The sequence below is a fragment of the Onychostruthus taczanowskii genome, unplaced genomic scaffold (assembly GCF_017590055.1).
Source record: "Onychostruthus taczanowskii isolate IOZ18803 unplaced genomic scaffold, ASM1759005v1 scaffold6, whole genome shotgun sequence".
NCBI lineage: Eukaryota > Metazoa > Chordata > Aves > Passeriformes > Passeridae > Onychostruthus > Onychostruthus taczanowskii.
In genome coordinates this window covers 16540773-16566809 of record NW_024503679.1, presented here as the reverse complement: position 1 = coordinate 16566809, position 26037 = coordinate 16540773, and the positions used below count along the sequence as shown (strand labels likewise).

The following is a 26037-nucleotide window of genomic DNA, read 5'->3' as shown; positions in this document are numbered from 1 at the left end:
GTACTTGGCAGGAACATTATGGGATACCTGGGGGAAACCACGTGAGACTGGCAGGTGTCTTTCTCCAAAGACACAACCCCACACAAGGGTGAGCATTCCCTGCCCTGGGGCTGAGCAGCTGGAGCAGGGATTACCTGGGAGCTGCTTTACTTGTGAGCAGTGCCAGGGGCACAGCAGGGACAGTCTGGCTTTGCTTCACTCCCAGAGCTGGTTAAGCAGGGAGGGGAAGGAGGAAACATCTCAGAGATGAGCATTTGGTTCTGGGTGGAGGAGAAGATTAAAAGGGAGGCTGCAGCAGGGATTTGGAATAGACTGGAATAAAGAGGTAGGAAAGCGGAGAACTGGGAGCATAAAATGGGATGTGGAGTTGAGGCAAGTCAGGGACTGAGGTGTGGCTCCAGGGTTGGGGATAAGGAGCTGGGAGGATGCTGGATGCTGCATCCTGCCACTGTTTAGGGATTAGGTAGATATTCCAGTGCAAAATTCCTGTGGCTTTCCCAAAACTCTGGCTGATCCATTCTGTGCTGCTTTGAGAGATGGATGTGTGGCTGGAGAGAGCAGAGGGAGCAGAGTGAAGGGTGTGAAGGGCAGTAGAGGAGTCTCCAGCCTCCAGCTGAGTTGGATGAATGAGACTGGCTGAACAGGAGAGATCATCACAGACCATCAAAACCAGCACAGCTACACCCTCCCAGTGCAAACCTTCCAACAATCCCTTCCTTCCCAAACCTTCTCTGTGCAGCAGGTAGCCAACAGTTTTTCATACTCCCCATTTCACAAAAAAACCCAGGAGAACACAAGCAGCTTTGTAGACTTCTCTGGTTGCCTTCAACTTCTCCCACATCTTCATGTGGCTGTTCAAGGGGCAGTGCAAGCCCAGCTGCAGTTTGTGGGGGAGATCCAAGGAAGAGAATTATCCATGAGTGTGCAGTGGTGAGAAAAATCCCTTCTGGAGTCAGGCCAGGCAGGCATTTACTGTGGTAGCAGAGTTTTCAGACTGTCTTTAGCACATCTTATGCAGATAAAATATTGCTGCTACACTTACATCTAGTTTTAGCAAGAAGGACAATAAAATTCCAAGCTGCATAGATAAATTTATTGCATTATGAATGTTGACTGAAATATTGCTCTTTCTACAACCTTACCAGGGGCTGGTGTGTGCACAGCCTTGTCCTCCTGGAACCTTTGGAATTAACTGCAGCCAGGACTGTCCATGCCACAACGGAGGGCACTGTGACCCTGTGACAGGAAAGTGCCTGTGTACAGCTGGCTATATAGGAGACAGGTAAAAATCAACCCCCAAAGCCTTTCATTTTAACCATGGACTGTCAATATTTATGTCCCTTCTAGGACAATCTTCCTCCCTGAAAAATGTTGTTATGTTTCTATTGCTCCAATTAGGTTCATCCTTCTGAAGCACTTCAAGCAATATAAATGTGGCAATGTTATTACTTTTTATTGGCAATGCTCTCCATTTACAGGGGTTTTTAATATAACTTTTAAAATTTAATGGATTAAATTTAATTTAGATATTTACAGTGATAAATTTAATAGAGAGCATTACATGTTTACAAGATATGTAAATGAACTATCTTTATACAAATTAATATCCTCGAGAGTAAGCAATGCTGCAGTTTAATGTCTCCTTCATTCTTCTGTGCTGCTGTAGCACTGATCCATCTCAGCCACCAGCAAAAGGTGATAAATCCTCAAAATTTATAAACGAGAGCCTTCACCCATGAATCGATCAGAGCAGATGATAATATTGTTTTACCAAGGTGTCAGGGATTCAGCAAAATGACTACACAGCAAAGTCAATGAGGGATTGCAGCACGTGCTGGCTTAGCCTGCAGCTAATCCTGGCTTACAAAGGGTGGGAAGTGCAGTTAAAGCAGCTCTCAGGAGCACTTTGCATGGGGCCTGTGGCACCAGGGTTTGCAGGGATGCACGGCTCACCAGTGGATGTTGTGCTAAAGCACTTTCTCCTCTCTATTCCCTTTTTTAATAGCTCTATACTGACCTATGCTACAATTATATTTTTATGCAACAAAGCTCATTGGAATTTCTCATCTCTGCCCTCACTGAATAATCAGCAGGTCGAACATCCAACCCTCAGCCCTGTGGGTGGGTCAGAAGGCTGCTCCTTCCCATTACACATGGAGCTTCCCTGTTTCCATTTTATGGACAGTTATAATTGGAGGGGGCTCTGGAGTTTATGTCAGGATTTGCATGGGGTTGAATATGGAGGAAATACTAATTATTTCCTAGTAATTTAGAGGAGAAGACATCAGTGTGCCTCTTTTCCCCATTCTCCATCTGGAGACTGTTTCCAGACATGTGGTACCATATAATTCCTGTTTCTCTTTCTCTCTTTGTGGAGACTTTTCCACTGAAGGAGGCAGCTGTGCAGCCTGGGCCTTTGTAGTGAGGACCACACTTGAATCCCAAGCTGCTCCCAGTGCTGGCCGTGCTGGGGGTGCTGACAGAGCCTCTCTTGCTCTCCTCATTTGGTTGTTGCCCACCCTGATGGATTCCTGGCTGTAGATGGATCAATCCAATCAAGTGTTGGAGCTGTTGGGAGCTCCCAGCCAGCAGCCTGCATCCTGTTGAGGATGAGGAAAGGAGATGGGAATAGGATTTTACTGCTGATTGCCCTTGGAGAGGGCAACTCAGGGAAGACATGGCAGGAGCTCACAGGGGTTTTCCTTGAGCCAAGGGAGTGTGTACTCATGAGGTCTGTGCTTGGAGAAAAGTGAGAGGAATTCAGACTCCAAAGAGAGATGTAACTTGGGAAGGGAGAAAGTAAAAAAAAATAAGGCAGAATCAGTTGGGAGAAGTAGAAAAGAAGTGAGGGAAGGTCACATTCTGGACCTGCATCCAAGAAAAACCCTTGGGAATGGCTTGCCTTCCCCATCCCAGAGCAGGGAAGTAAAAGACACTGAGAGAAGAGGCAGGAGAGCAGAAATGCAGGTGTGTGAAAGGATGAATGAGAACAAGGTTGAAAAGGTAAACAGGCAGTTAGGAAAGCTCTGCTGCAGCAGGGTAAAACTGGATTAGCCTAGAAATTCCCAACTTTCCAACGGGTTCCTGGAAAGTTAGAACATGTTCATCTCTCAGCCTTTAATCCCCCTTCCATGAGGGAGGGGAAACCTCAGGTCTGTAGTAACCATCTGCAGTTGTGCAGCTCGCTTGGGCTGGGCAGCCCTGGTTTGTGCTGGTTGTACTGGTTTGTTCTGAGCACACAGCTGCCTCACCTGCCTGGGGACCCACTGATTTCAGTGAGGGATGAGGGCTTCAAAGAGTCTGAGTGGCTTTCCGTGGTTTTGTGTTCACACCACAGGGACAATGGGACAGACCAGGCAGCTCCAGTTTAGCTCAGAGTTTGTTTTACCCTCTGCATCTCCTGCAGCTGTTGCACTGTGACAGCAAAAAGGAGAGCAGGAGAATCTGCTGCACAACAAAACACTGCCTGCTTTAACGTTTTACAAGGCATTGAAAAAAATCTTAATAATGATAGATACTGTGAATAACAGCAATAAAGACATAAATACATTTTACCTACTACCATCTTAAAATTGTCAATAACTGCTATATAATGCTACAGTTCATCATCATGTGCAGAAGATAATAACACACAGTTAGATAAATATCTGTGGAGATGAAATGGTCATAAAGGTCTGCGTGAGTGTAATTGCCACACTTTTGTTCCCTACCTGTTTTCCAAGAGTGGCACTGCACTAAATCTCTGGGAAATTGGCAGCACTGTTAATAACTGCAGGATGCTTTGTGTTCACTGAAATGACTGGATCTGTCATGGAAATGTGTGTTTTACAAACTGGAAAGGAATAATAGCAGAGGCACAGTTAGAAACTGAGAATGGAGTCTTTCAGAATTGAGTGGCTCGCAGGAAAAGTGAACATGCTGGTTTAGCTTTGTTTTCCTATTGCCCTTAAATCAAAAGATTGAATCTTAACAGAATAAATCTCACATTTATTAGAACTGTATGGGCAGATTTACTCTCCTGTTGTTGTGTTTGTACACGTATCTCTTATCTCCAGGTTAGTGCATTTTGGATGGCTTTTCATATTTGTCTGTGCTACATAAACGTGATCACTGTTTCAAAATAAACAGGACAACCAAAAAAACTTCGCAGCATTATTCCTTAAAAAAAGAAAATTGTGGGGAAAAGTGTAGGAGCCTATACTAAGTTCATCTGTTAAGCATGCTGTCTTCTGTTTAATATTTTGTGAAATTGCTTCCATTAATTCTACAGGTGACAGCCATATTATCCTATCCCAACCCAAATAATTATGGTACATATTAAAGTTCAGTGGATATTATAATACGAATCTCCCCAGATAGGCAGAAAGCAATGTAAATTAAACAAGAAACATAACTAGGGCTTAGCAGCTCATTTTGTAATTTAATTGAACAATGTATCTGGTTGTTAATGGTGCTATGGACACATTAGATTGATATGTTGCAAAGGAAAGATGTTTAAGTAGAAAGCTAATTCCTGCTGTGATTATTCTCATGTTCCAGAGGAGTCATTATTAGTATTCTTTGTATAAAATTCATTAGCGGTAGCTGCTTGATCTCCAAATAAATAAGTTGGTTAAATTGTTAGTAGAAAAAGGCTAATTATGTAAATGGATTAGGTCGTCAATATTTCATTTCCAGATGCTTTTCTCCCTGCTAGGTAATGCTTCATCTTCCATAAATATAGAATGATACAGTGCACTATTGACTAAGAATTCACCCTGTGGAGCTCAGAGCTCTCCTGCTCACTCGGGGTCTGTGCAGCAGTGAGGACATGAGGAGCTTCATTGTTCCTCCTTGCATTTCATTTGCTGGGAGTGTTTCAGCCCCACTGTTCCCATTCTTTGCTGGCTCTTTCCTTTGCAGCTGAACCCCCTGAGAGCAGCAGGGCTCTCTCTCTCTCTGGTGCCTCTCCAGACTCTTTCCCTCTTTGTCCCAAGCTCCTCTCACTTTGGGTCTCATATGAACTCCTCAACTCGGATTTGCAGCCAGCAGCTGCGTCGGTGCCTGCTGGAATTAAATCACCAGCCAGGCCCTTTGCTGTGTTCATTTATTTTTAGTAAAACGTGATAATCTGAAGCTGCAAAAGTAATGCCCTTCTTATATACTGCCTGTGTTCATTGCAGTTTTGCCTGGCTTGCATCACACATTAATCTTTTATTACTGATCATTATATTAACTCTCACCTGCCAGCTGTGAAATGACCTGCAGAAAGACATTTAACAATTGCCTCCATCCACTGGGTTTACAGTATACACTTTAATCAATGCTCAGGCTTAAATTAATGCTGATAGGCAATTTCCAATGCCTGGCATCCATGTGATAAGGGAATTGGGCTTTTCTGGGCTTCTTTTTCTGTTTTTATTAACTGAAAAGGCCTATCTGTATTTCACGGTGGATCACGTAAACTGTGGTACTGACTCATTGCAGAATTCTGAAACCACTGAATTATGTCAAGCACACAATCAGTTGCTTTCTTCAGGAACTTAGCTGAGCTTTTCCAAGTAGGAAATAATCTGAACTCTTAAATTGATTGTGTAGGACAAGGGAACAGACTTTTTGGCAGATCTCAGAACATATCCAAGTAGGGAGATATTTTTAACAGTGCATGGAAGGTGCAATTTAAAACAATCTGTGTAAAGTGTTTGCAGGTTCCAATTTTATGTGCATCAAATATTAAAAATGTTGGCAATTTTTAAGAAGATTCTCCATTAAGGAGCGTGAAAGTAATTTTTATGGAGGTTTTATACTACTGAGCTACTCTGGAGTAGGAGAAGGAAAGCAAATTTAAGCTTTTAGTTACTCAGAACACACAGAAAACACAAAGGGGTTTCTTGTCTCCTTGTTGGTATAAAACTCATGCAATGTCAACAAAGAGGGCAAGTAAAACTAAAACGTTGCTGGAGAACATTTTGCTCAATATTGTTAAATACACTTTCCCTTTTAACCCTCCTCATCACTGACAGGCCATGTCCTTTCAAGGGAGGTGCACAGTCCTCCTGTGATAAAGAGAAGTAAAACAGGTGAGGGGTTTTATAATAAATATTTTATTGCCTATCAGTTTCTTTCAATTGATCAACACAATTGTCAAGGTCCAGGAAAGAAGAATGCATTTTGTGAATGAAGGTAATATGAACAAATACAAATTTAGCAGGATATAATTGGGCATGGATGAATGCAGTTTCTCTCAGCAGCAATTTGCATGGCCAAGATATCCCATCACTCCAGTGATACCATCAGTTCAGTGTTACTTCAGTAAATGAGCAGGGATTGCTCTGGTTGGTATTTAATTCATTAACAAAGAGGTTCCTGTGTAAAAGCAATGTCCTGCTGAGGTTGTGGATGTAACTGGTCCCATGTCCCATGCCATGGCAGGTGCCAGGAGGAGTGTCCCATCGGCACCTACGGCTTCCAGTGCACGCAGACCTGCGCCTGCCAGAACGGGGCCAAGTGCTACCACGTCAACGGCGCCTGCATCTGTGACCCTGGCTTCAAAGGCATCCACTGCCAGGAAAGAATGTGTCCTGAAGGCTTCTATGGCCTCAAGTGCAACAAGAAATGCCCCTGCAATATCACCAACACCCTCAGGTATGTATATCGTGTAATATTCTAGTGCAGGGACTGGGACAGTAAAAACATTGGGAAAAAATCCAGCTAACTACACCTACTGTCTTTTTCTCTGTAGTTTTAAGTACAAACACAGAGAGTTTCTCTGGTTTGCAAAATTTTGATTTAAATGACTTCAGATTTGGAACCATAAGCCTCAGTCCAGCCAGATATTAAGCATGTGTCTATTTACAGTTCTAGTAACACCTGAAACAGCCTGACATACAGCTTTATCCTGTAAACCCTCAAAAGAAGCACCAGATGATGCTCATATGTGTGGATAATAACCCACTGAAGTTGAAAAATAGATATATATTTACTCAAATCCATCACTTTCCCTCTTTTTTATGACATGGGTTTGCTTGTTAGATCTATAGACAGCAAGGGGACTTTCAACATGAAACCTAATTTGCTTCAGCTGATGTCTCATGGCAAATTACCTTGTTGGAAACACTTGAGGCCGATGTATAAATAGACTGAAATCAATATCCCTGAGTCAGTCTGTGGAACTCTAACATGGTTGACATTGTCAAAATAGACTCCTCACGTGAGCCCATTTTTGCTCTTCATTCTCTTTGTATATGAGGAAAATATTCAGGAAAATAAATATCAGGGAATTATGCCTACAATGGAATAAGCCTCACTAAAAAGGTCAGAGTTTGATGTTTTATTCCCTTTTTTGCTTTTTTTAAAGATCTGATCCTTGAGGTTCTCTTTACTCTGAGACAGAGCCACAAACAGACTTTGAATTTGCTTTTCCATTGTAAGCTTGAATAAGTTTTCCAAACCTTGAAAAGAAGGAAGAATTTAAGACTCTTCCCTATTATCCTCTTTGTTATCTTAAGTAGCTCCTTGCCTTGTTTACTGACTGCTGGAATTGCTGTTCAGAGAATCCTCACTCCCTGTCTTGCAATAAAGGGAGCCTGGACAGCCAAACCCCCTGGCCTGAGCTGTCTGATGTTCTGGAGCCACATTTCCTCACCTGCACAGTGCTGAGCCCCTCAGCTCCCACCCGATTCCCTCCTTTTCCTGCCCATTCCTGTTCAGCAGGCAGAGCCAATTTAGGGTTGAGTAGGCTTCAGGGGGAGGTGGAGATAATTGATGCCCAGGCAAAAATGCCCTTGATAGACATTCTTCAATTTGGAACCAGACAGGTGGGGACTTGACTGTCCTGCTGATGCTGACAGACCCACCTTGCCATCTTGCTGCTGCTAAAATATAAACACATTAAATTATGTATGCAAGAAATGGCACCTCATTTGTGTGCACACACAGACACACACACACACACAAACACTTCAGGCAAATCTGTCTGTGCACTTGAGATAGACCCTATTTGTCTCAGTCCTGGAAATAAACAGGTGATTTTCCTTGTAAATTCAGCTGTGAGTGGTGAGGCTTTGCTTAACTGAAAGTCAGAGCTCACAATGGATTATTTAAAAACTTGTAATTATAGTGATACAACTCCTGTGCAGCAAGAGAGCTCCAGCACAATTGGGTTTGACAGCCAGGATCCAAAGGGTTTGAGGCTCCCAGGGAGCTCTGTACAAGAGTCCCATCGCTTCTGATTATGTTGTGTATCATGAAATCACTGCAAAAATACCATCCCTGAGGCAAGAACTGCACGTTATACACAAAAGGTTAGTGCTGTGTTGTACTGAGGGTGGGGGATGCCTCAGGAATTACTGCAGAGGGAGCTGAGGGATAAATTCCTACATGTCACATCACTGCAGCACCTGTGGTAAATCCAAGCTGAATTGCTCCTCAGTGTGAACTGTTCTTCAGGTGTACAGGAGGGTGAGAATATGCTCATGGTCAGCAGCTGACACTTGTGTCTTCACCCCTCCTGAGCCTGCAGAAACATGTTTGTTTCTATAAAGGTAGAAATAGAGAGGAAGGACTGCAGGCCACAGGCAAGGCTGAGTTTGGCTGCAGTTTCTTAGCTACGTGCTCAATTAATTAAGACTTCTAGGTGGGGTAAGACTGTGGGTTGGAAGGTGAAAGAATTCACTCTGTGTTACTCAGAACTACCTGGGAGGTAGTCTGTGAGTTTGCCAGAGGATCTTTCCTGAAAGAACAGACTCTCTCCTTCCAGCTGTGAAGAAAATAAGAGGTCTCAGAGAGGTTTGAGAGAGCTCAGAAAGGGGGAGGATTGAATCCTCTCCCAGCTCTTTTCTGGGCATGTGGTCATTCTTACACACCCTGCCTGTGCCTGCTTGCTGTCTGATGGGAACATTTTATTCCTTCCCTCCCAACACTGCTCCGTCAGCGTCCCTTGCAGCATGCTCTGCTGAGATGGAATCTCTGGTTCCTTAATAAATGAGTCTGGTCTCTCTTTTGATAAAATCTCCCTTTTTCCTACATCTTATCACTGCTGTTTTGGAACAAAGAGATACCAGCAAGCTGTAGGTCAGTAAATGTTCTTTCATTCATCCATGGGATTTCAGCTCTCCACTTTTCTACCAGCTCTGCAGAGTGCTGTCAATTGCTGAGCCAAGGAACTTCAGAGCTGGTGGAAAATGACCTTTTCCAAAGGCACTCCAAATTCTGAACAAATCTTTGTGCTGATTGTTTAACCAGTCCCATAAAGTGCACTTCTCTTCCCACCCACCTCTTCCCATTCCTCCCTGAGTGTTTGTTCGTATTGAATCTGGGCTCTTCCAAAGTGACTCATTTACCCACAGCCATCTATTTTCCCCAGGAGCAGTTTAAGCTCTTGGGTTTTCTTTGTGATCCCCAAGTGTGGAGGGTAATTATTAAACACCTGTAGAAGGTGAAGGAAACTCCTGTCCCTGGATTTGTCTCATTTGATCTGGTTATTGGAGAGTTGACTGGAATGGAGAGTTCTGAGGGCTTTGAGGAGTAGCTGAGAAGGAACAGTAGGAAATACACAATCAGCTTTTCCATTTTCATAGATCTATCTATTTTAATGTCTGAAGAGATGAGAGTGATCATCTAGTCTAACCTCCAGTATGGTAATGACTGAAGGACACCATCCAATAATTTCTGCATCAAAGCACACTGAAAGGCACTTTGTACAGGACTCTGAACAACCCCACAATTAGGTGATTTAGAATGTGGTGGTGACTTGGACTGTCCTTCCACAGGAAAGGATACACCTGTAAAAAACTCCCCTCTGCAAAAAGTCCATGTTGAGACAGCCTACTATAGCTGGAAGGGAAAAATCCTGGCTTGTTCTTCTGTCAGGCAGGAAGGGAAATGAACAGCTGGAGTAGTCCTGGGCACCCACCCTTCCTGAGCACTGCTGTGGAGCCAGCCTGGGGAGCCATGTGCTGTTGGTAATGCCTTTCCCAGGTCACAGATGTGAGAAGGAAGGAAGCCACTGGGACAAAGGCAAATGGAATGGGCAGATCTCCAGAGGCTCCAGTTACTGCCTCAGCACTGGCAAGCTGGGGAGGACCAAACCCCACAGAGCTTCCATGGAGTTCTGCCTTGATCTGGGTCAATAATGTGCTGGACAAGGCTGGCTCTGAAGATGTGCTGGACTGAAGGAGCAGCCCTGTAGCCTCACTGTGGCCACTGCTTTAAAGCAAGAGGCATTTTAGTATGGGAGACTGGATGTAGTGTGGACACCATGAAACAGAAAATACTGTAAAATAAGGATTAGGCTGCTGATAATGAAAATGAGAGGACTGGTGCTGCTGTATAAACAAAAAATCAGAAAATTCACTGGGAAGGTGTTGCTTTGGCTGAAAGATGTGTGGAGAACAAATTCAGAATTTGGAACAGACTGTGCTGTCTAAAACACTTCCAACTTGCCTTGAGAAATTTACCTGGTTTCCTCAGATTTCCTCAAAATTAGATGCTTAAAAATTTAAAGGTCAAAAATGCCCTTATGCTTTTCACTTCAGCTAATAAAATTTTTTAAAATAAATCTTTTATTGCTTTAAATGTGGATTAAAAGCCAGGGATTGCGCAGTAGCTTTCAAAGTGCAGCAGGAGCCCTGGAACCCTTTCCTTGTCAGCCCTGATGGGTGTGTGGACAGCTCTGATCCACCTCTGCTTGGCCTGCAGCCACAGGAGCACTTGGCTGCCTATGTTCACTCCTGGTTTCTACTCTGCTTCTTCCTGCAATGCAGGAGAGTTGAAGAAATAAAAGTTGTTAAGATTCAATGCAAACTACGAAGGATAACAGTGCCAAACTCTTTGAAGTGCGTGAGGTTCCCTCGCTGCTCCCAGCAGGGGTTGGAAAACAGATGTTGGTGGGTTTGCCTTTGGGATCCTTTTGGAACCCTGCCATTCTCTCACCCATCCTTCAGCGATCCTTCTGCAGAGGAATTGTTCATTAATTTCAGTTTTTTGGGGGCTGGAGAAATGCCTCACGTGCACTGTGACCCCTGCTGGCAAAATGTTACATGGATACATGGCCTGGGAAGGTGCACTCAGAACAGGAGGGGAGCAATTACATTATAAATTATATTTATAAAAATTTCTACCTGTATTTCCTATTCAAGTTTTATTCTGCCTCAAACATTTCAACTTCAGTCCAAATAGCATTTAATTCACTGGGCAGTCTGGATACATGGATGTTTGGATGGGTGATAGATGAATTTCCTGGCTCTGTTCTATATCTAGGTTCATAATTCTACCAGAATGTGGTTGTACAAAATGCCAGCAGAAGAGAAACCTTCCTAACAAACACACACATGCAATATTCCTACATCATCAGCTGCAATATATTTAGTATGTAACTCTGCTCACTTTAATTAGGGGAATAGTTCATACAAACCAGAGAGAAAAAATAATTAATAGAAAAACTTTGTACTATTTAGTGATATCAGCTGCAGATCTTGAAAGGGTTTCCAAAGGGAGAAAGGCATCATTTTAGAAATGGGGGAAATGAAGGTAGAAGAGTCAGTTAGGTGGCCAGGATTCCCTGGCAGGATTGGGAAGAGAACAGCTGCCTTGTGCAGTTTGGGAAAGCGTCTAAATCGCAGCCCTCCTGAAGTTAACACTGCACCAGGCACCTGCATCGTCAAACAAGTGCTTTGGAGTTAGGAGAAAAACAAAACTCTGAGCTGCTCAAGCTGATAACAAAATTATCCTTCTTTCATTGGGAAGATTATGTGGATGGAGGGACTCAAACATCTGCATCGGATTTTTCTGGCTCACAGTCCTATGAAATGTGGACAAAGTTTTGATGGGTCAGAATATGCCCTCAAACTTTACTGGCCTTTATTTTGGAGTCCAAGTTCCCTGCCTCCAGTAGATTCTTCTGGAAAGCCTGTTTGGTTTTGATTCTTGTTTTAGTGCACATCAGGATGAGTTTTAGCCCTTAATACATAGCTTGTATCCCATGCAAAAAAAGCTTCCCATGCTGAGGGGGGAGCCAACCTCGGAGTAAAAATTCTGAGTGAGTGTAGTATTTTCTGCTGAATTGTCATAGTCTGATTCAAACTGCCCTGGTCATATATTACCTTTGAAATATTTAATTTACCTACCAGGTGCAGTTCTCATGGAAGTACATGATACATGTAGTAGTAGTGGAAATACAGCAACATAAAATTCATTTCAAAATCCTTTTTAATGTTGAGCGTTCTGCTCCTATTAGGTAATGATTAATAGACACGGGGGGAAACATGAGCTTTTGTTATTTTCATCTGAATGTTAAGAGGTGCTTTGTGAAAACCATAATTTCAGGGACTGCTTTGTCATGGATGGTAGTTTGTTATGCTGATGAATTGTTTTAATTAGTCAGTAAAACACTATTTATGATGAAACATTTGACACTTAGAAAATTTGATCCTTTTTAGTTGCAGCACTATATGACCAACCTCTCCTAACAGAAATTGCCTGAAACATAGTTGAAAATTACATGTTATGAGGTTACCTTGAAAATTAACATATGCAATATTAATTTTATAGGTGTAAAGAAACCCATTCATTCATGTCTACAGTCTTAAACTGTAACAATAAATAATCGTAAAGGAAAAAATAATTGTTTCTGGGATGCAAAAAACCAGGAGACAGGCCCAGAGAGAGATCCCACCTTGCAGAAGTCTATTCTTCTTGTTCTGAGAGTAAAGAAAACAGGATTCGGATGCAAAAAACCAGGAGACAGGCCCAGAGAGAGATCCCACCTTGCAGAAGTCTTCTTCTTGTTCTGAGAGTAAAGGAAACAGGATTTCTGGCAATATTATTTCTCATGTCTCTCACTGAGGACTGAACAGTACAGTGCTGAGAGCAGGGGCCACAGAGCAAGCTGAGCTCTCAGGTGAAGCCTCACACGCCCAGCTGGCCTCAGACAGCATCCCCAGGAACCTCTATCCCTTCAAACCAGGAGTTAACCCATCTCCAGCCTTCCTTCTCCTCCTCTCCCTGCCCCAGCCTCCTGCTGTGGGAAGGTGGTGCCCAGAGGAAACCTCGAGGAAGAAAAATGCCAATAAAGATAAACAGTTTCATGCAGGAGGAACAGAGGGATGCATGTTCCACCTAGGGATGCAGAGGGACTGGGCATTGTCCCCTCTTTGGGGCTCAATTCTCCTTTCTCCTTGTCTCTCCCTGTGCTCTCACAACAGTGTGGAATTGACTGAATAGAAATGAAAGCCAGAGGATTCATGTTGTTCATTATGCAGCGAAAAGGAACTTGACTCATTTCCCTGCACAGCTGTGACTTAGTCCCAGGGCTCCTGTTAACTCCTGTCCCGAGTAAATCCCAAAGCTCCAGGTGCTGATCAGTTCTGGTCACTATGGCTGAATATTCCCTGCAAAACTCTTCTTCCAAGGAGAGTTTTCCCTTCCAAAGCAATTCCGTTTCTAGCTGTTCCTGCTGGAAAGTTCTGCTGATGTGGCACTCACTTTTAAAACACAAATGACAGTGGGATGGGATGGGATGGGATGGGACAGAAATAGAATAGAATAGAATAGAATAGAATAGAATAGAATAGAATAGAATAGAATAGAAATGCTGTGCCCTTGAACTCAGGTTTGTCTTCACAGCTCTCTTGATTGCATTCCTCCACCCACTGGAACTCCTCCTATCCCTGAACTTCTTTAGCTGGCTGCATTACAGCCAAATAGTGCAGCACATACCTGTCCTGCAGCTTGTAAGGATTAATGATGTGGTTGATGCCAGTAATCCAAGTCACACTGATTTGAGAATGGACGAGCATAAACTTCAAGGTGTAAACTACCCAGTGCTGTGGCAGTTCCCAAATGTTTGGAAATGCTGGGCTATTTAGCACCAGATTCTCTATTCGTGTCCCAAATTATACAGCTGCCCATATCCACCACTCTGAAGAGTTTCCAAGCTTGTCCTGCTCATAGTGTGACACGTGAAACGTTCTGGGCTGTGTTTTTCCTTCCTGCCCACATCTCATTAACATCTGTCTCTTCATTAGTTGCCATCCTCTGTCTGGGGAGTGCAGCTGCAAGGCTGGCTGGGCTGGGCTCTACTGCAACGAGACGTGTCCCGTGGGCTACTACGGCAAGGGCTGCCAGGTGCCCTGTCCCTGCCACAACGGGGCCGACTGTGACAGCATCACTGGCAGCTGCATCTGCGCCCCAGGCTTCATGGTGAGTGGGGCTGGGCATGGGGAGGGCTTTCATAAAGTGGCTGCAAAAAATAAAAGAGGGGTTTAATCTGATTTGAAATAATATTTGCATCAGAGCAGCCAAACGTGTGTCATTTTCGGCCATTCTGTGCTAAGTCCACACTACTGTCCTCTGGGCAGTGTCAATCTGTGGCTGCTGGTTGTTTAGTTAACATATCTGTTCTAACTTTATTACTGTTATAAAGATATGCTTTCCCATAGCATATTCTAAGTCAAGACATAACAAAAAAGATGTCAGATTATTGTCTGCCTGGAAGAGCAGAGAAAGAATTCTCATGGCCATTCAGCATGTTCCTTGTCAGTCACACTGTGATTTTAATAGATGAAGATATTTTAAAATGTTACAAATGATAGAGCAATTTATGTCTTTTCTGAGCCTGTGTGGCAGGTGTCTTTTACCGAGCATCAGAAAGAGCTTCAGACATTCTGAGGTAAACAAGCATTGCATTTTATCATTGAGATGTAAAATGGCTGAAGAAACCAGCCAAGATGAAAACATCAAAACTTCAGAGTTAACAATTGCCAGGCTGCAGCAGAAAGTATTGGGAAATGGATCCAGGAGTCCAGTCCTGCTAAGGCTGGGAAGAATGGAATTCTTGCCAGAAGTTCCCTGGTTATCTGTAGATGAAGGTCCTCCTCTTCAGGAGCACACCACAAAGGAGAAATGCAGGCTGTGTTTAAGAAACAATACTTCCTGAAGGAAAAAAAATACTTTAAAGAGAGAATTCCATCAAACTTCGCAAAAAGTTGGCTTTCTCTGTCCTTCATTCTACATGATCTGTCCCCACAGGCCTATCTATATTTTCTGTACTATTATAACAATTATGAGTTATAATTACTAAGTTCACTAGAAATCAAGGGACAGGCTGCACAGTTGGGATGGATCCATAGTGGGGAGGTCCTGTATGAGATTAGTGGGATGCCAAAGACTTTTTTGCCTCTCTTCATTCTAATTCTACACCTGATCTTGTGATCTCCAACTGGCATCAGCAGAGCTGTGCAATTTCCAGGAGTTGTCTCAATGCCAGGTATTAACAGATTTATTTAGGTGTGAGGGGCTGGACTCCAAAGCATCTGTGCAAGATAATGGTACTTATAGATGGGGGCAGGGGTGGGGGGGAGGGGGAAATAAAGGTCTTTGAGGTTTGATTCCCAGCTCCACAAATAGAAAACAAGAATTTATCTTCTCTATACAGTAGTTGATACACAAGTGGAGGAAGGAAGAAGGCAGCAGCATGTTAGTAACAGCTACAGAATAAAACGATGCCAAGATCCTACTTATTAGGAATGCTGTCCAAATTTGCAGCACAAATGCATTTAGGGACTCTTTACTGTACACAATTTAAAAAAGCATACCTTGTCCAATATACATTGCCCCAAGGCAGCATTAGTGGAGGCAGAAAGCCTGGGAAATTCCTATTGCATTGCTTCAAAATAATATTTAATCTCATAATAAAGAGCTTTCTTGCATTGACATTTAAACAGCTTGGTTATTGAGGATAGCTCTATAATCACTGAAGCATATTTAGGCATTAGTATCATTGCTCTCACATAATATACTATAATCTCTGGCAATTAGTCCATGAGGGGAAGTAAAGCCTTGAAATTGCTAATTTATTGCCTCTGAAGCATATTTGTCATTGGTGTGCATGCCAGATGAGCTGCAATGGTTCTTTCAAGTGCTGCAGAACACAGTCTGTGCAGAAAAGTTGCTGGGAACCTTCCCCTCCCACCCCAGGGTGTTATCCTGCCAGGATGCTCCAGGCAGGGAGGAGGGAGCTAGAAAAGGTTGTGGGGCCAGAACCAGGCTGGAAGTGCCTTATCCCAATGACACACTCCAAGCTAGGCTTTCCCTTCAGGTATTCCTGCCTGGCTCTGGCTGAGGCAGCAGGGGAGCTCTGCCTGGGGGTTGAGCTTTGCCCTTGAATTGGGCGAGCCGGTTCCGAGCTCAGGATGTGTCCTCTGGCAGAGCTGGCAGTGCAGTGCTGCTAACGCAGGGCTGAGCACAGCTAATTATTCACAAAAGCCAGAAATTAATCCCTCTTACTTTTATTAGTGTGAGGCTTGGCTGAAGCAGCCACACGGGCAGGAATTTTGCCACATAATTGGAAAGAATAAAACCAGGAGCAACATCTTACATTTTAGAGCAATGTTTGATCTACACATGACACTACGGCAAAGCAGTCTGAGGGGCTGCTCAGGAAGGGGGAAAGGAAGGAAAAATGGAGGGAGATAGGATATAACTACTGAATTTATCTGCAAAGGGAGAGGGGTTGGACCCACAGGAGTTTAGGATTATTGGCTGACTGGAATATGCAGTGCTCAAGGAAGGACAGTGTTTTCCTGACAAAGCACTCCTCCTGCCCACTCCTCCAGCACAGATGGTGGGTTTTTAACTCGCCCTGCCTGTGTCAGGACAGCTGGGCTGGGTTTCAGGATGAATCATCTGCTCTCATAGCCAAAACAGGGACATTTTGTTGGGATGCAGAACAAGCCATTAAAAACACAAAGCATCTGGTCACCTTTATTAAATGTATTAAGTGAAAAGGCAGCCATCCCATAGGCTGCCATGTACGTGAGGAGAACACTTAATTGTTGAAAATTCAAGAAGATGCAAGTTGTAAAATAAAAATGTATATGGTAGCTTAAAGAAAATACATTATTTATTAGCTGTGACATTTCCAAAAATTAAAATGCCCAAGCTAAATAGTGGTGAGCTTGCAGTTTAGGATAGAGTTTCAAAACATCTTCTGTCTTATTTTTTCTGCAAATGTTTTGGGTCGGACTCAATAGCAGATTTGCATATGTCTGGCTCCAAACCCAAATGACAACGTTGTAAAGCTGTTATTGGGTACCAGGGTATTTGTGTGAGGTGCTGCTGGGATCCCCTGGGGGGATGGCTCTGTTTTACCTCTGCGGGTTCTGAACCACCTGGCAGACCTGGGTATGGATCTGACTGAGGCATCCACAGCCCAAACCAGGCAGTTCTTGGAGGCAGCACGCAGGGCAATGAAAACAGGATAATGGTAGAGGAGACACAATAAAATCCTCCCCAAAATCACAGACCTACTCCCCATTGCTCCACAGGCTTGTTGGGAATGCTTTGCTTCCTGCATCCCACTTGTAAAGGATTGTAAAGGCTGTATCAGTTTGACTCAGATGATTGCAGGGAATCATCATTACAAGCACACCAAGAGGGCACTTCCCTCCAACTGGGACTTTTAACATATTTGAGGGTTTCCTCTTAGAACTGAAGTGATGAATTGCCAAAATGCTTTTCTGAAGAATGGTTCTGTAAAGCTGTTCTGCTGCCATCTCGTTTGTGACCAGAAGGAACCTGGCAAACACACACGGGGAGTGCACAGATCAGCCCTAAAAAGCACCAGGGGAGAGTCTTGAATGGTAGAAATTGGATCCTCGCTCCCATGTGGAAATGGCTGCTGCTTGTAATAAATTATCTGGATAAATTATGGGGGTGGTGAGAGGGGTTATACTAACTTGTACATCCCCCTCCTTCCAAATTCTGCTCCAACATGTTCTCCTATAAGTCCACTGAACTCAGGTGTGCAGGAGGGACATAAAAGAAAGCAGGACTTGCCATGTCCTCTCTCTCTTCTTTTGTTTTTGGTTCATTGAATTTTATTCCCGTAATTCAATAAACGTGGTGGAGAAGGCCAGAGGATATGAATTAAATATGACAGGAGACCACAGGAATCCTGACCTTGTGTCTCACAAGGAAATCTTGAAACCAACCCCCTGCACATACCTATCAGCATTTTAGCTGCTGAAATCATTATAAATGCTATTTAGATACAAGTAACCTCACCTTCTCCATTGCACAGCTAATTGCAGCTTCCCTGAAAGCAGTGGCTATCTAGAGACCTCATCCCGTGCTATGCCTTTGTTTCTTTATGGATTCTTTGTTTTCTTCTTTTGAAAAATGGGTTTAACTTCAAATGCTTGCATTCTGTGTGTTGTGGCAAGGAGAGATGTAGTTAAAACATTTCTCAGCCCAAGACACTCCGAGAAAACTTTTAACACTTCTCTGTGGAATGTGTGGTCAGCTTTTACTTTGGCGGGCACTTAGGTCTATATTTCACATCCAGATGACAGAACTTATATTACTTTAAAGAGTTCATCTATTTATGCTGCTATTTTTTGAAGACCTGTCTGCTTTTATTGAACCCTGCATGCTGGCAAGCAGAGCAAGCACTTCATCACCAAAATAAAAGAATCCATTTTGACATTTCTCTATTTCTTCACTATATTGGTAGATCCCACACAAGCCAATCACATGCTGCAAAGTATGGAAACTACAGCAGTGGTGATCTCTTACTAGAAGAATTTTCAGCTTTTGGAATGGCTCTTGGATTCCCTAAAGCTTTCCAAGATTTATCCCAGTGCTGTGCATCTATAGGTATTTGCATCTTCTGTTTGCATTGTATCAAAATTGCATTTTTAAAGCACAATTAATGCCTTTCAAATATATCCTTATAGAGGTGCTTATGTGTATGGATCTCTGGCTGGGCTCAGTGGGAATCTGGGCACTTAAGTACTGAGACACAGGCATCATTTGGGTCTGTAAGTCCATAATTTTGTCTGGCATGCTTGAATTTCTCAACATAATGCTTTTTCTACCATAGGGGTACAAATTGTTCCCAGGGTTTACATCAGAGTAAAACTTTACAACCTACCTGCACACTGAGTAAAAGTCAGCCCTTGTAGCACACAATGAACAGTAGCTTGAGCACTTAGTAAAATAAGTATAAATTATAGTGCTGTAAAGCTATTCAAATGCACAGCAAATGCACACCAAATTTTGCAGTGAATAATCTCTTGGTCAGTACAAACACCCACACGCAGACTCAGACCAGTCTTAGCCTGCTCTGTGCCTACTCACTGAGTAAAATGACCAATTTACTGTTCCATAGAATGAGAAGGACCATGATTATGGTCCTTTAGAGGTCATAAACACTTAGAGGTCCAGTCTCTTGAATATTCCAGCTCTAACAGGTTTCCTTCTGGCACATACCATATCTCTTGTTCCCTAAAAATAGCATAGAGGAGAGAAAAAACAATCTTTATCTTTATATTAAGAAGTGGAAGCCTGTTCTCCTGTCCTACACCTTTAAAATTCTCTCTCTTGTCTAAAAGAAAAAACCAGAGTAAATACAGAGGAGCACCTTATCTTATCTTCAATTGAATTTTCCCTGAAGGACCCAAGTCCCAGGCAGGTCTGGAGAAATTGGAAGCATCATTGCCTGTAGGTGTTTTCTAAACACACAAGGTACAAATTTATCAGAGTATTCCCTCTCTTCTACATACTAACTTTCATCTTTATTCTAAATGTATCATTCTTCACCACTTCACAAGGAAGCAGGGGGAAAAATGGATGAGACTTCTTTGTGTTATAAGCCCATGGTTCGGTAGTAAAATTATTTTATAAATTTCACAAAATGCTTAATATAAAAAATGAACGTAAGGCTGGAGATAGAGGATCTGGTTTGGGGGCTTTAACTCATTTAAATGATCCATTTCTCTTTGAGATAATTCCAAAAGTACTTCAGTAGAAGCTCATCGCAGAGCAACAGGGCACCTCATCAAAAGGTTTAAAAAGAAAAGACGAGGGGAAAAAATCTTCAATAGAGCCTGTGTCCTTTTATCCTTGATTTACCGAGCATATCAGTTACCCCCCTTTGTTAAGAGCTCTTTTCATTTCTAGGTATAAAATAAATTCAACCATTTTATCAAGATGTTCTTGTTACCAGCCACCAGTATAAATTTTACTTGCTGTAGGTGGGGGAGAGGTTTCCTGGCACAGCAGTTGTCCAATTAACTGGAGTATCACAGGCAACAGGAATGGGTTGCAGGGTCTGGTTTCATGAATTACCTGGGTGCAGGGGGAAGATGCATTTTCTCCTCTCTGGTTTCCCATTTGTGTCCATGACCCAATGCCTCAAACCCACAGAGAAGGGCGAGGAGCAGAGGCAGAGGTGAGGAGGAGAGGCACCCTCACTGTGCATGTGGGTCTGAGCACAGCCTGCAGCTGGCAGGGCATGAATTATTAATTGATAATGAAAGTAAAACAAGTTGTCTTAGAAGTTGTGGAGCTACAAGAGCCTTGTTTGCCACTGATTTCTATCCTCTGTCCTCTGGCCTCTCCTGCCCTGCTGCAGCATCGCTGCCAGGTCTCCTTTGATGCTTTACCTGGCCAAGAACACTCAGGTGGGCTCAGGGACCTCAGACTCTCTTCATCCCCTGACTGCATAACCAGGTTCAAAGTGCCATGGATCACATTCCCTAAAAAAGAAAAGGGTTTTGGGTTTTGCCTGCCTGAGCAAAAGTTGAATATTAAGTCAAGACATAGAAGAAACTGATTTCAATTCTCCCAGCCTTTGAACTCTTTCATGGTTATTGTTTTGGTTTTTTTTTTTCCTTTGTTTCACCTCAGTTATCCAAAAGTTCTTAGCAGAGTTAATTTTAAGAAGATTGGGAATATCCCACTGTAGCCCTGACTAATTCCTCAGCTATCCCTGAAGTAAAGAGACATAGACAGGGGAAAGACCAAGCCAGCCAGGAGGACTGTCCTGGTGATCCCAGAAACAGCTCAAAAAAGAAAGTCCCTGCTCGGGTACAGAGAGCAGTGAGATGCAGCTGAAGAGCCACCAAAGAAACCTGGCAGATTCAGAGTGCTCTGAGCAGTTTTGAGAGGCTCTTTTTGTGAAAGCCAGCAAGAAGGAAATGCAGTCTCTTTGATAACAGATATCACTGTCAGTTTTAGGTCTGGAGGTGATGTGAAAGGCAGAGATATGGGAAATTCAACTAAAGTAACCTTAAAAAATGGAAGATGTAGCTGTGCTGTGGAAAACCATGATGAAAGTAAAAAATTATATTCACCTGGTATTTAAAAAGTGAATAAAGATAAAAATCAGTCAGCCAGAACAACACAACCTGGCCCCCTACACTAACTATGGCTGCATCCCAGATCCCTCTTTCCTGGTTTTGGTCTCTGAGGAATGTACTCTCCTTTGAATTTGCATTTTCTTGGTATCTTCTAGAGAGAGATAAGTCTGAAAGCTCAGCTGATTGTTTTTTGAAGCTTACAAATTACTTCACAAGTGGATGTGGAACAAGTGGATCTCAAGCAGGCAACAAAGCCTCTCTGTTCCATACAACCCAAGAGTGAGCTAGGAAAATGTTTTTCAAATGAAGGAACTGACATTTTCCCATTGGACAGAAGTTTTCCTGTTATCTGGGCTGCAAGTTGGAAGGTCTGAGTCTACAAACAGAAATCAAAACATCTCACACACAATGTTTTGGTACATTTTCCACACAAATAGAGCTGATCACAGATCATTTGCACTTACTAAGATTTTTGCACCGTTACAGAGCAGATGAAAACTGCCTCTGAATCACACCTTCATGTCCCTTTTCACTGATGGCATTTGAATTTTCTTACCCACTTCTCAGTGCATACAAAAGAACATATTTGTGTGTGTGCAAGGGCTGTGCTTTGATTTTTTTTGTAGTCCATTTGGGCTAATAACAGACTATAAAATTTTTCATCCCAAAACTACTCGGTGTGATCAGTACAGACTGAGAATGATCTTCCCTTAGCTGTGCAGTGCCCTGCAAGGAATGACTTGGTCTCAGTCCAGCTCCCTGTGGATCAGTGTGTACATCACAATCCCCATTTCTATCAGCAGCCACCAGCAAATTTGCTGGCACATTGAGCCTTTTTACCATTTTCCCTTCACAAACCATTGCTTCAGGTCAAGCCTGGTGATGTGGCTGTGTGATCCATCTCAAGGTCCCTGTAGGGCTTTTTCTGGGGACAAAGAGCACAGGTACTGAGAGTTTTGGAGCAGCACCCCTCGTGAACGCTGTGAGCCACACAGCTTGTCCTGACCTTTCCCAGATGGCAGGTGAAGTTGGAAACTCAGTCCAGCTGTGAGGTGACACTGCCACAAGTCATTCAGGGAACAATGGACATCACCTCAGTGCAAGGGAGCTGGATGTGGGCTAAGCCAGGATTTCAGGAGCTACTCACAAATGTATTCTCCTGGCTCTGATGAATTACAGGAGGACATAATCTCCATTCCAGTGCCAACAGGGAAGATCATTATGGGGAAGCCACCTGTGTATTCCAGGCATTCAGACCGAGCCGCTCCCCTATTGATTTTGATATCAGTGTTTTATATCAATTTTATAGAGGTTTTCATATCAGTGCTGTCAGTCAGGCCTGGTGCTGTTCTGCCCCCGAGCTCCTCTGGACCAATTAGGGATTTCTGCAGGAGCAGCAGAACCTGCAGTGCCCCTGTGCTCTCTCACCGCCTGCAGTGCCCCTGTGCTCTCTCACCGCCTGCAGTGCCCCTGTGCTCTCTCACCGCCTGCAGTGCCCCTGTGCTCTCTCACCGCCTGCAGTGCCCCTGTGCTCTCTCACCGCCTGCAGTGCCCCTGTGCTCTCTCACCGCCTGCAGTGCCCCTGTGCTCCCCCAAAGCCTGCAGTGCCTCTGTGCTCTCACAGCCTGCAGTGCCCCTGTGCTCTCTCACAGCCTGCAGTGCCCCTGTGCTCTCTCACAGCCTGCAGTGCCCCTGTGCTCTCACAGCCTGCAGTGCCCCTGTGCTCTCTCACAGCCTGCAGTGCCCCTGTGCTCCCCAAATCCTGCAGTGCCCCTGTGCTCCCCCAAAGCCTGCAGTGCCTCTGTGCTCCCCAAAGCCTGCAGTGCCCCTGTGCTCCCCAAATCCTGCAGTGCCCCTGTGCTCTCCCAAAGCCTGCAGTGCCCCTGTCAGCACCCGGCTGCAAGGGCAGGAACAAAGGCTCTGCCCCTGCCTCAGGGCATTTGGTGGATGCTTTGGAGCAGGTGAACTGCTGTACCGCAGTGTTTAACAAGGTCACTGAATGCGCAGGACACAGTGGCTCCCGCTCAGCTGTGCAAACTGCAGACCTTTCTTTGAATTCAGTGGAACTTTTCAGAGCCTTTTATGAGCTATTCCATTTCATTTTTCTCTGCTCACTCTCTTGTCAATGCACAAGCTCCAGAAATTGTCTGTGACAGCTCAAATTCTGCTTTGCCAGCCCAAGTTTACCTGAACACAACTGCTGCCTTCAGTGGGATTGTCCCAGGTACACAAGAAGGGGGTTTGCCTCAGTGTCTGTCTCTCCTAATGAGAAGGTATTCACTCACACACAGAGTTTGTAATGTGATAAGAACTCTGAGCAAGTCCCAGGTCTTCTCTTTCTTCTCGTATTTACTTTTACTGGGCTCTGCTGCAGTTTTATTTACCCGAATAACTCCAAAGTTTTCCTAAGTGGGTCCAAAGGAACCAACTTGGTACAGAAAGCCTGAAAGCCTCTGCCTTTGTTGCTAGTTGACATATTTCATGTGTTTTATCCTTAATTGGCAATGTGGCTGTGTCAAATTGCATTTCTCTTCCTGTAGCCTCATTCAGAGCCAGTGGAGCTCAATATTCTGCTCAGACTGAGTTATTTGATCTGAATTTTGCAGAGGGATGAACTGCTTGCCAATAGCAGTGCCTCCTTTCATCTATTAGGCTTCCAAATGTATATATCTTTATCCACACTATCTATGGTTCTGTGCATGAAAGTGTTGGTAGCTGACTCTCCTGGTAGTTCAAATTGCAAACTGACTTCATTAAAACATCCTAAGGACAGGATTTAAATTATAAGTTAGTTTTGCATTTTATTTCTGTTCAACAGTGCTGTCAAAGACTTTGTCTTTCACAATCAAACATGACAAATGAAAAATCCTAATTTTGTTTTCTTATGCCAAAGAGCAAATGAAATTTTACCAGATCTCAAACTCTTTTGCCATAGGGTTTTGATTTAGGAACGAGAGTTTGAAGGGGATCTCTCTCATCTGACTGTGTGTGGTAACCTGGTTATTTACCAGCTTTTCAGAATTACATCACAAAACCCATTAGCTTAGACTTGACATCTTTTCCTTTTTAGATGCTGTTTTTTGGCTTTGATCCTCTCAGCTGGGGATCCTGCAGCTCAGCACCAAGGTCCACCTCAGCTGTTTGCAGCATCAGCCCCGTTCCTTTGTGTTTTCCTTCCACATTGCTACTTCCATGGCTCCAGTGCTCATAGCAAGGGGCCAGTGGAGAATTCCTGCTGTTTCCAGCACTTTTAGCTCCTCCTGGAATCAGTCCTTTGGGGTGTGAACACGACATCAGGTGTGCACTGATGGACTGGTATAAAGCTATGCTTGGACATTGTCCTTAATTGCACAATACAGTTGTGGAAGAAGTCTAAAAGAAAGTTTGCAAATAATGCAAAAATATGGGGATTGTCAAGGCAGTAGCAAATCTGGGGAAAGATTCCTGTTCCTGAATAACTGGGTATGTTGATATTCAGTATTTAACAATGTAGAGTAATAGATGATAGGAAGATAATGTTAAGTAAATACACAAAAAATGAGTTCTAATTTAATTCCTGCTATTCAGGGAAAGAGATCAGGCAATCACTGTGGGTAGTTTTCTGAAAAACTCAACCCCTCAATGAGCCTGAAAAACTCAAACTAATCCAGAGTGCCTGACAGAATAGTTAGAATGATCAGGATGAGAATAAAACAGGATGGAAAAGCCATTTTTTTGGTATTGTGTAAATCCATAATATATCCAAGTCTCAAATTACTGCACACAGCTCGGCTGATTCCTGCTTACAAAGGATAGAATGGAAATGGTGACAAAGATCATCTTTTATATGGAACAATTTCTATAGAGAGTCACTCGATGAGTGGGAACTCGGCTCCGAAAACAGATGGCTGAGGAGGGACATGATAGAGATCTGTGGAACTGGGGATGGTGCACAGAACATGAACAAGGAATGGTTATTTACTATTTCTAATAACCCAGGAACAAGGGCCAACCAATTAAATGATTGCACAGCAGGTTAAAAACAAAGAGAGTGCTTTTCACGGAATGCGTAATTAAGTTGTGAAATGGCTCCCATAAAATGAGAATAACAGTGGGATGATTTTGCTTAGAGAAGGGGTCACTGAGGGTAGGGATGTGAGAGGTCTCTCACTCCGTGGGGGAAGGGGAAGAGGGAATGCATTCTTGCTACTTATCACAGCATAAGAAGTTTCCCAATTAAAAATCAGGCAGTGGGTTTGAAGCAAGCAGATAAAGATGTTTCTTCTCCCTTGTATTTATAATTAAACTGTGGATCTTCTTGCCAGAAAACATCATAGAGGCTGAAGGTATAAATGATGCCTTTTATTTCCTGTTTTAGCTGATGTCCTTTTTGCAGAACTGTTCAGACTTGACAGCCAGAACCCACATTTATTATTGCAAAAAAGTCAGGAGGCCACAGCTGTTTTACAAGGTGGATCTTGGACTGTGACACTCAGGCTGTGTGGATAGACCAGAAACCATCTCAAATTTCCAGGCAAAAGTATTTCCATTAAATAGCTGGGGCAGAATTGACAGGCAGCTCTGGGCTCCCACTTTGAAGGTCACTGCCTGGCACTGAAATGCTAATCTGTATTTCCAAAAGGCTCCTGTTAGGCCTGATATGCTCTGCCCAAATCTGGGGAAGGAAATTATGGAACTGCACACAGCGTGTCAAAATCTTTCCTTTGCCACAGTGATAACCCTGATTTTGATGCCTTATTTTAAAAAGGCCAAAACCCCAGGTTTTTTTAATCTTTACCAGTATATTCAAGGACTGTGGTTTGGAATTTTGACATTTAGCCACCTTCCATCCCCAGTTTGGACACGAGTAGCTTGTTGGGCACATCATGGAGATGTGCCAGAGATTTATTTCTCAGGGATGCAAATAATTCCCACTAAC

At 43.4% G+C, this 26037-nt stretch overlaps 1 protein-coding gene across 1 annotated transcript in view; it reads left to right on the top strand.

Annotated features, from left to right (window-relative positions):
- MEGF11 (multiple EGF like domains 11) overlaps window positions 1–26037 on the top strand; it is a 189742-nt gene that overhangs the window by 104528 nt on the left and 59177 nt on the right. The window contains exons 7-9 of the mRNA XM_041418556.1: window positions 1146–1282; window positions 6412–6624; window positions 14004–14178. Coding sequence (XP_041274490.1) covers window positions 1146–1282; window positions 6412–6624; window positions 14004–14178 — 525 coding nt within the window. The remainder of the gene's footprint in view (window positions 1–1145; window positions 1283–6411; window positions 6625–14003; window positions 14179–26037) is intronic.